The 9,411-nt window shown below is 43.7% G+C and overlaps 1 protein-coding gene across 1 annotated transcript; it reads right to left on the reverse strand.

The window, feature by feature from the left end:
* Positions 1-1,602: 1,602 nt before the first annotated feature.
* On the reverse strand, positions 1,603-8,972 carry RBM15 (RNA binding motif protein 15). Its single transcript, XM_046017240.1, has 2 exons — positions 6,014-8,972; positions 1,603-1,972 (listed from the first exon to the last, which is right to left on the reverse strand). Exons 1-2 carry the CDS (start codon positions 8,874-8,876, stop codon positions 1,926-1,928), a joined length of 2,910 nt encoding a protein of 969 aa, XP_045873196.1. The 5' UTR covers positions 8,877-8,972; the 3' UTR covers positions 1,603-1,925.
* Between the last annotated feature and the right edge of the window lie 439 nt (positions 8,973-9,411).

A 9,411-nucleotide genomic window follows, 5' to 3' on the forward strand; every position in this document is an offset into this window, starting at 1 on the left:
TAGAATCAGTGTTTGTAATGGCAACATTTTACAGTAGTAAGTTCTTCCAGTACCACTGGATCACCACAGAGGGTGAAGGCTAGGGTTAATGGAAAATGTCCAAACTTCAAAGGACATCAAGCTGTTAAGTACCAAACCCATAACCAGGATTTTAACACTTTTGGCTCCCACGATACAAAATCTTTTTTACACGTTAAATTAAAAAAAAATACATACATATAAACGCCAAGTACAACAGAAGTTTTGGCCCAGAATTTTACAAACACAACACTTTGGTAAGGAGAGGAAGCTAGTGATAGCGGCAGAGTGCCTCAAGACTTCCAATCAGAGAAACAATATCCCCACCAGTAAAAGCCCTCACCCTGTTAACCAAATGCATTTTTGACCTCTAAAAACCCTCTTACCTGTTTACAAGAGTTTATACAGCTGTTTGCCACTGGAACACCACCTTGCAGAGTATAACCGTGCCATCCTTTGTTGATAATCACCTGTTGCCTAAGTAAGCATCATCCCGCATGGAGACAGACAGCACTAGGGCTCTTCCATCCGAGGTTAAAATTCAAAACAAGCCCAACAAGCCTGCATTTCAAGGTGGTCTTCGTCTGCAACTAGGTAACTTTAAAACTGGCAAACAACAGTGGTGTCTGAAGCCAATGGTGCAGCACTGCTGGCTTCCTCTTGAACTCCAGCGTTGTCACTGTGCACCGAAGTCTCCTGCTGCAAACAGGGGAGTTGTTCTCCTGTACTGGGAACAGCTTCCAAAGCTCAGGAGCCCCTGTACAGGATAACGCAGGAACTAAAGGCAAACACTTTCTCCTCCTTAGGGACGCCTCCATTTTTTCCTCACACTCTGTACTACCAACCGAAGTGACCGGGCCTGAGTGTGCGTTCGTACCTACGAAACCGTCACGGTGCATGCACATCCGAGGCATGTGGAACCACAGGTCAAATAAGGCACAGATACCACAGTAACGGTTCTAATTACACACGCTAGCTCTCAGGAACTCTTCATCCATTCAGAACTAAACCCATCACTGCATAACTCTGGTAAGAAGCCCCTGGAGACGGAGGAGCTCCTCAAATGTGTCAGGAAAGGCTTTATTAACATCATCATTAACATTTAAAAAGCAAACGGAGCATTTCTCCTTCTTTTGGCAATTTGGTGCAAATGTTAAGTGCAAGATAAAGCAATTTCAAACTTCTCTTCAAATTAAAAATGAAACTAAGGCCAAACGTGACGGGTGAACAAAATAAATCAAAACTTAAATTTCAGCAACTCCGGCTCTTCAAACCAGCAAAGCCCCCGACTCGTGCACTGTGGTGAGGCTTACGGTGCTTGCCCGGGCTTCTTGTGTGCCAGCAAACAGCACCATTTCCTCATCAAGTTGAGGACTGAGAGGCCAAAGATCCCCTTCGCTGCAAACAAAGGGGGTCACAGTAACACTAGTGATCCTTCAGAATTGACACACCGTGATAGTCAACATGATGGTCTCCCTGCTTCTTGCTCAAGACATACAAGATCTGAGCAGCAGCAAGTACCCCCTCGGCTGCAAACAAAGGGGTCAAAGGTTTGCCGTCAATTCACTTCCAGGCAGAAAAACATTTTCCTCAAAAGAAACAATTTATTTAGAATAAAACAAAAGCAGCTCAACTGTGAGCGCACGTTTGAGTGACAGCTACTTTTAAGCTGTGTGAGCCATAAAAAGGGTTTTTCTTTACTTTTCCAGAAATCTTGTGTACACAGCACAAAGCAAGAGGTCATTTTTTTTCCACTTAAAACACCGGCATTGGCATCACAATAGCAGATACACAACTTTAAGCTGCCATTTTAGTAAAATGCACAAATACTAAACAGATTAGCTTTCTTCCATCAAGAGGCCCACGTAAACTCCACATAAGCCACAACTTCTCTTCAAAAAGGTCCATTAGAGCTTTGAATTCCATATCTTCAATCCGCAGTTCACCAGTTTTGCTTGCGGGGGAGGGGAAAAAAAGGTTATTCAGTACAAATGTTTACAATATTAAAAATATATATATTTCCCCTATGCCATTATAGATGAACATAACATTAACAAGACTTTCCTTGACTTCAAAAAGCACCAATAATACCCACTGGCACATACCTTGAATGAATTTACTGTATGAATAGACAAATAACAAGTAGAACAACAGGGTGGATTTTTTTAAGGACTGCAATTAAGCAAAGATCATAGGATTGAAAATACCCTTTACACTCATGTAACTGAGTAAAACATGTCAAAAAATTTCAGAAGAAAGGACGTTTATAATCAATTTATGATCAATATATCCTAAATATAACTTAAAAAATTAAACTAAAAAAAGGTGGAGTTTAGTCAAACTTTTACCCCTCTGTTTTCATTCCATAATTTACATGGAACAATCCAGAACTACTCCATTGTAAAAAGGGGTCAAGATACGAAGACACTTAAAAATCCACCTTCATCTGTGTTACCAAACACAACAGCTGTTCTTTTAAGAAAACTCATACAAACAATTGCTAAACAGCCAAAGAACATTTTAGGACTTTTACTTTTCAACTATTTAAATCAAACACAGAAACCTTTTTTATTTAGCTAGACAGTTCACTGTGGTTACCTGAAATCATTTTCTCCCTTTAGGGACATCATTATAACCAGCACGTTAACAGGGTCAGCTCCACTTCTCTTGTTCTCATACCTAACTGCCATCTCAAAACCAAACACCATAGCAGACACAGAAAAAAAGAAGTCCCGAAATTCTCTCCAAAACTTTTCATATAAAAGGTCATTAAGGCCCTCTTCTCAAGAGGATTTCCTGATTCTGTTACCAGAGTTTTTGGTGAATGGTTCCTGTATGGACCCAAACTGCAGTTCAAGCTATACCTGCATAACGAGCAATTTTATGGTCTAAAGAACGTGGATTTCAAATTGTAAAAAAACAAAACAAATACTGTCAGTGAAAACCTGCTCATAAAATTTTTAAATAAATCGAAAGTGTTTGACTCTGAAAGCAACACTTACACACCTCACTTTTCCTACTGTATCTCAAATGATCTAACTGAATTAAGGGCCAGAGTATGTTACCTTCAAAATGTGACAAAAGCTTATGCCAGCCAGAGGCTGGATATTTTAAGATGTAATCCTTAAAGGGAAAACTCAATCTACAGAGTCCAAGTATACATGTTAAACCAGGAATTTAAATTTTTGTGTAGAAAACACTTTATAGGAATCCCGGTTACAACCAACAAAATAATCTTTAAAAAATTGGCTAGGAGTTGAATGATTGTTTAATTTTCCATAAACTTTGAAGTTGTGATCTAAGTCTTAATTAGTTTGATGTTCTTCACCAGTAATACTTAATAAGTCATTAAATGGTATACTGCAATTTTCTTTGCATTCATTTCAACAGAATTCCAGAAAAATCAATTTAGCTAAACGAGTTTTGTCTTTTGTTTTTTTTAAGTAAAAGAAACAAGTGGTTGTTGCAAAGAACATCCAATATTGAGATTATGAAATTCTGACTAATGAGAATTAGAACCAGATAGCTTTAGACTCTCGCTTTCATTCCATCCTGAAGGCTTAAATAGTTTAACAGTATTATAAACCGGCACAACAGAATGGGCAACACAATCATCTGAATGATGGCACTCTGTAGGTAAGCACCAAACTAAACATAATTAGTTATTTCTAATACATACACTTAGAAATGGTATCAAGCCATTGTTTCAAAAACACAGAAGCACAAATTGCCCAGATCTAACAAAAGCCGCCATGTCAGATAAAGATTAAATAAACAAACATGGAGCAAAAACCACAGTACTCTTCGGTAAGTTGTCACATCAACTTAAAAAAAGAAAAAAAAAAAAGAGATTAAAAAGGAAAATGGGAAAAACCACATTTTGGATTAGAGTAAAATTAAATGTTATGAACTTCACTCTCTAAAAGAGCAAAATCATCTGTCCAGCCTTCTTATCAAGAGATATTCAAAAGTTAATGGTTAGTGAGATTATTTAAACTGGAAAAATGTATCTAGCCAAACTGTACTTTGACCCCATGTATGCAGAGACTGCAAACTTGCATTAGTTTCTGAAGTGTCTCCTCCATATATCAGTGTGCTAAGCACAGCTTTTTAAAAACAAAAAGCAGCAAGCCTTACTTGTAGGATTGCAGATATTTTTCCTAGAGGGACATCAAGGACCTTTGTGCTCATTGCCTAGTACCTTCCTTCTGTCAAAATAGCTAGTTTTTCCAGTTTAAAAACAAAACAAACAAACAAAAAACCCCACAAAGACCTCCCAACTTAAAAAGAAATTTATAAATGCATAGTGAAAACCAAAAGGATGACACAGCAGTGATGAGGATTTCATGCTGACATGCATTAGACACCTGTCATAACGGAAAATAAAAAAATTACATGACATTTCCCTGGGTTATTATTGGTGCTATTTCAAAACTACCAGCTTTGATAACAGAAAGAAAACAGTTGAGTTCTGCCAGGCTTTCTGTAAGTCATTTTCACAGAATAGAAACATGACCATGATCCAAAAGGTCCTAGAGTTTCTAATCATAATTAAATATCAAGGGCCTTCGCTAAAGTCCTCAGCATATATATCAAGGCGGGGGGAAAAATACTTACTAATGACCTGAGAAACTAGGGGTGAGGACAAAGGGACAGATCAAAGAAACAAGACAAAAAAGAAAATCATCCATTACTGTTACGCAGCAAAAGCCCTTGTTAAGAACCAGAATTTGATATAACCTTCAGCTTTGAAAAAAACTGTGAGGGTGGGTTAAATTATTCTGTATTAATTTCAGGTGTTTGGAAAATAAAACAATAAAAAGTGGTTTTCCTACACTGACATTTCAGTTCTCTGTGGCTGGACACCCGTGAAAATATTAAACACAAAATTTCAAAGATAGTCAACATTTTCAATAACGTAATGTCATCGCTACTGTTTATATATGAAAATAAAAATACAGGCAAAATTTAAAAAGAGCATGTCAAAGGCATTTCACGATGACTTTAAAAATTTCTGCAATCCAGATATGGCTGATTAATGCCCACTTAAACAAAAGCTGACTTATGAGCCTGCAGACAACTCTTCTTTCTATTATTGAAATCAGAAATTTGCATGGATACAAAAAACTCATCTTTGATGAAAAACACTTAAGTTTTGAAATATGCACAATTAAATTAGACCTGTACCTGCTATACCTCTCTGAAAGTCAGTAAAAACACCACCACACACCAATAACTAACCAAAGAATTCTGATTTTAAAAACACCTACTCACTTCTTGCATACTAGCATAAGACATAGATGGTTTGTAACCTACTCAATTTTTTCTGAACAGTTACAGCTACAAACCAAAAGTGCATATACGGGATACAGAACTTAAGAAGTAATGATAAAAATGTTAAAGCAAACTCTGGGAATAAACCATGTACTTTAAGAGAAATACTCAAATACCTGATTAAAATAATTACATTGCTATACAATTTACCAGCTTGTACTTTTAAGATTCCTGATCAAATTTCAGCCACACAAATAACATTTCTGGTACAGGAATTATTTACCTACATACCAATCAACCCACTTTTAGGTATAATATTATCTTTAAAAGTCAGTGGGCTCTTCTCCAAATCCTGACTTTTCAAGAAAATTTTGGGTTTGTAACTCCGAGGATTTTTTTTTTTAAGCTCAAGGTTACAAAAGGGAAGAAAAAAAACCTGAAGAAAAAAAGAGGAAAAAAGTTACTCATAAAAGAGCAGGAACTCCTAATTAAAATAAACCCATCTGCCTGCTACCTTCAGGGCATCCCTTTCACTTAAAATAATAGCTAAACTGTCCTGACTTCTATTTTAAAGGTTTATAAAAATATAAAAAAGAAAAAAGCTACAACTAAAGCTAATTCAAAAGGAAATTTCATCTGATGCTGTATCCCATTACACATCACAAAACAGGAACCATGTCAAAGTAGTAAATACAAGTTACACATGGACTTTAGGACGCACCACGGACAATGATCATGACCAGGTAATCTTCTTCAGATTTGGCCAGTGCCTTGGCAGGGGAATCCAGGAACTGCTGGGAGAACTCACAAGGTGGGAAAGCATGTAGGACCCCGGTGTTTTCCTTGTCTTTGTTGCCCCCCACAGGGAGGCTTATCACCCCAGCGGCCTGCTTTTGCTTTAAATAGGACACAAGGTTCCTAAGTGGCCTCTGAGTAGAGGTGGCAGTGTCTGATGTGGCTGAGGAAGAGGAGGACCTGCTGTCAGAACTTCCAGGCACAGCCAGAAGAATGGCATAACCATTGGGCCCTGCCACTTTGATGCGTCGAGTTACTTCATCCAACTTGGGCTGGTCCAAACGAAGACGCTGAGTGATCTTGAGCTGGGCTACTTTGCCTCCCGTTGCGCCCTCCACAAGAAGACTACTAGCCACTTGGAGGTCACCCTGCAACAGATGCATGTTGGAAGGAAAGTTGCTGTTCTTCAACAGAAGCATGCCCTGCCAAGCCAAACAGAGTTTGGGAGAGGCTGCAGCTGTTGGGGCTGTCCCACCATCCTGTTTCTGGGAGGGGGACTTTAGCTTTGAGGAAACAGTGCTGGTGCTGGGTGCACTCCCATCAGAGCGGTCTTCTTTTTTCAGAGGGCTTTTTCCCTCAGTGGGAGCCGTTGTCCGGTGCTTCCTATCCCGTTCAGCTGATGCAGAGTTTTTACGGTCTCGCTTGTCACCCTGGCTCTTCTCCAAACTACCTCGTCTGTCTCTGACTGGAGAGGGCCTTTCCAAGATAAGAAGACGGGAAGATCGATCATTGTCACTGTTGTAGCGATCCCGGCTACTGCTCAATTCTGGGCTGCGGTCGGGAGAAAGAGCACAGTGACGTTTTCGGGGACGGTCACTCTCAGGAGACCTATCCAGGTGCCGGCCCCCACTCTCCTCAGGTGGCCTTCGCTTCCTAGGCTGGTCTCTGCTACTGGGAAGATCTCGCTCACCTCTGTCCCGGTCCAAAGACCAGCCATCTCGCCTGCGATCCAGGCTATCCAGTGGCTCATAAGCAGGCACAGCAGTAGCTGCAGTCCGAGTGCTGCGTTCACGGACTGGGGGTGGGGGTGGCACCCAGTCAGAGTCAGAATAAAGGTCTCTGTCACGATCTCTGTATAGTAAGGGTGGTGTCCTATCCCGAGCACCCCTCAGAGGGTCAGGTGCTCGATGTCCAAAAGCATCTGTCACCAATTCATAATGAGTTAAGGGCAAAGGCTGCAGATATTGCTGCTGGTAACGATGTTCTGTATCTGCAAAGTCTACTCTAAGGCGACGATCTGGGCCACCAAGTGGGAAGCCACGCATATGGGTCCAGGCAGCATGAGCTGCATCGAGGCTTTCATATTGGATATATGCCCAACTATCACCTTTGCGGTAGTCTATAGTGCGAATGGTGCCAAATCGGTCAAACTCTCGTGCCAGGGCAGCGAGAGGCACCCAAGGTCCCAGACCACCTACCCAGAGGCGAGTGGTGGGTGTAGCTTTACCATAACCAATTTTGATAGGATTCCGAATAATAATTTTGCCAGACATTGCCAGTTTGGCCCGGTGAGACATGTCTAGGTTCTCAAATTTGAGAAAGCCATAGGTACTGGTCTGGCCCCGAGAAGGCCTCTTGATGTCTACCTCAGTGATGACTCCAAAGCGGTCAAAAGCCCTTCTTAGATCACTCTCTGTCACAGTGATGTCTAGGTTGCCCAAGAAAAGCGTCCGGTTAGCTCGCTGATCATCCTCGGGAGAGATCTCATCTACTTCTCGGAAAGGAGCAGCACCTGCTCCAGCTCCCACCCTTGGCTCAAGACTGTATGCTGGGCGCACTCTCTCATAGAACGGGTAGTCTCGCTCTCTCTCCAGCTCACGGGGCAATGGTGGCGGAGGTGGTGGGGGCAGGCGGCCAAGAGCCAACTGCTGCAACCGATAGTCTCTGTATCCCAAGGCTGCGCCACCAGGGGAAAGTGATCTCTGGCCTCCACCTCCCCCAGGGGGGTGCCGGTGTCCACCTACCGAGGCCCCGACCACGCTGGCTGACGGAGAATAAGTATCTTTGTCTAAAGGCGAGCGGCTGCGGCGCCGGCTCACATACACAGCTTCTATCTTCAGGGGCCGGTCATAGAGCACTAGGCGGCCTCGGGCATGCTTGGCCGCCCGCGCGTCCTCTGGCCGCCGGAAGTTCACAAAGGCTACTCGCTCATCCCCGCTGCCAGAACCCGAGAGATGACTGATTTTGACACTTACATCACCGAAGCGTTTGAACTCGTGAAACAGTCCGTCCTCCACCGCTTCGTCACTCAGCTGGGACCCCAACTCGCTGATCTTCAGTGTCTTGTATTCCCCGCCGTCCCCGCCGCCAGGAGCTGAGGAGGCGGCCCCAGAGGAACGTGACTCCCCGCCTCCACCCCGGGAGCTGCTGCGCGACTCGCCCCCGCCTGAGGAATTTTTGGTGCTTGGGGAGCTGTAACTATGCAAGCGGCTACTGGAGCTGCCCCCGCCAGTGTCATACTCGCGGCTGCCACCTCGGCTGCTGGACTTGTCCAAATGAAGGCTGCGCCGCGACCCGCCGCTGTCGGTCTTTCCGCTGCTACTCCCATTGCTGCCACCAGAGCCCCCTAACTTCTTGCTCCGCTCCCCGCGGGAAGTCGAGTCCTCACCTCCACGGGAGCGTTTGGCCTTGACTGGAGAGCGCTCTTTTCCCTTCATTGTTGCGGGTCGTCGGAGGTCGTCTCCGCGGAGATGATTAACCCGCCGGCCCGCGCTCGTTTCACACAGCGGAACCGCACGCCGCCATCTTGGACTCCGCCGCGGCAAAGGATCCCACCCCGCAGTCCTCATTGGTCAATTAGCTCCTCTCTTCTACAGTCTCATTGGGAAAACGATTTGTCTGTCTTTACATCTCCCCGCGCTCCGGAAAGGCGCCCGCCCGACCACTGTTATTGGGTTCCCAACGCCTTAGTCTGAGTACCTCATTGGTTATATTTGTTGTCCATCTTAACGGTTCCTCGCGCCAGGCCGTGGCTCCGCCCCTCGCACTCTAGGGTCACCTGACCCAAACTCTGGAGGCGTTGATTGGACAAAAAGTCTGCCCTGTAACGGTACTTCTAGCGCGGTAAAAGCAGTGATCCCACCTCCTCATTCCTTTCATTGGTTTGGGACTCCGTCCTTTAACTCACTATTTGGGAAGTCGGGCCATCTGTTCTGGCGTTTTTTCTGAGAGGCCCGCTTACAGCGTTCTCGCGAGAGAGAAAGCGCTCCCTTTCTTAACCCCTTCTTCCAACTCCTCGGGCGGCTGAAAGAAGTTTAAATCTGATTGGATATTGACCAGGAAGTTGATAGGCTGAAATAACTGTCCGTCATTCGTTTAAAGGGG

This window comes from Meles meles, chromosome 1, assembly GCF_922984935.1.
Source record: "Meles meles chromosome 1, mMelMel3.1 paternal haplotype, whole genome shotgun sequence".
Classification (NCBI taxonomy): domain Eukaryota; kingdom Metazoa; phylum Chordata; class Mammalia; order Carnivora; family Mustelidae; genus Meles; species Meles meles.

Coding starts and splice junctions, on each gene's coding strand:
- RBM15 (XM_046017240.1), bottom strand. CDS start 8,876: ATGAGGACTGCGGGGTGGGATCCTTTGCCGCGGCGGAGTCCAAGATGG. Junction 1,973..6,013: donor GGTCATGATCATTGTCCGTG/GTGCGTCCTAAA, acceptor CTCCCCCGCAAG/CAAAACTGGTGAACTGCGGA.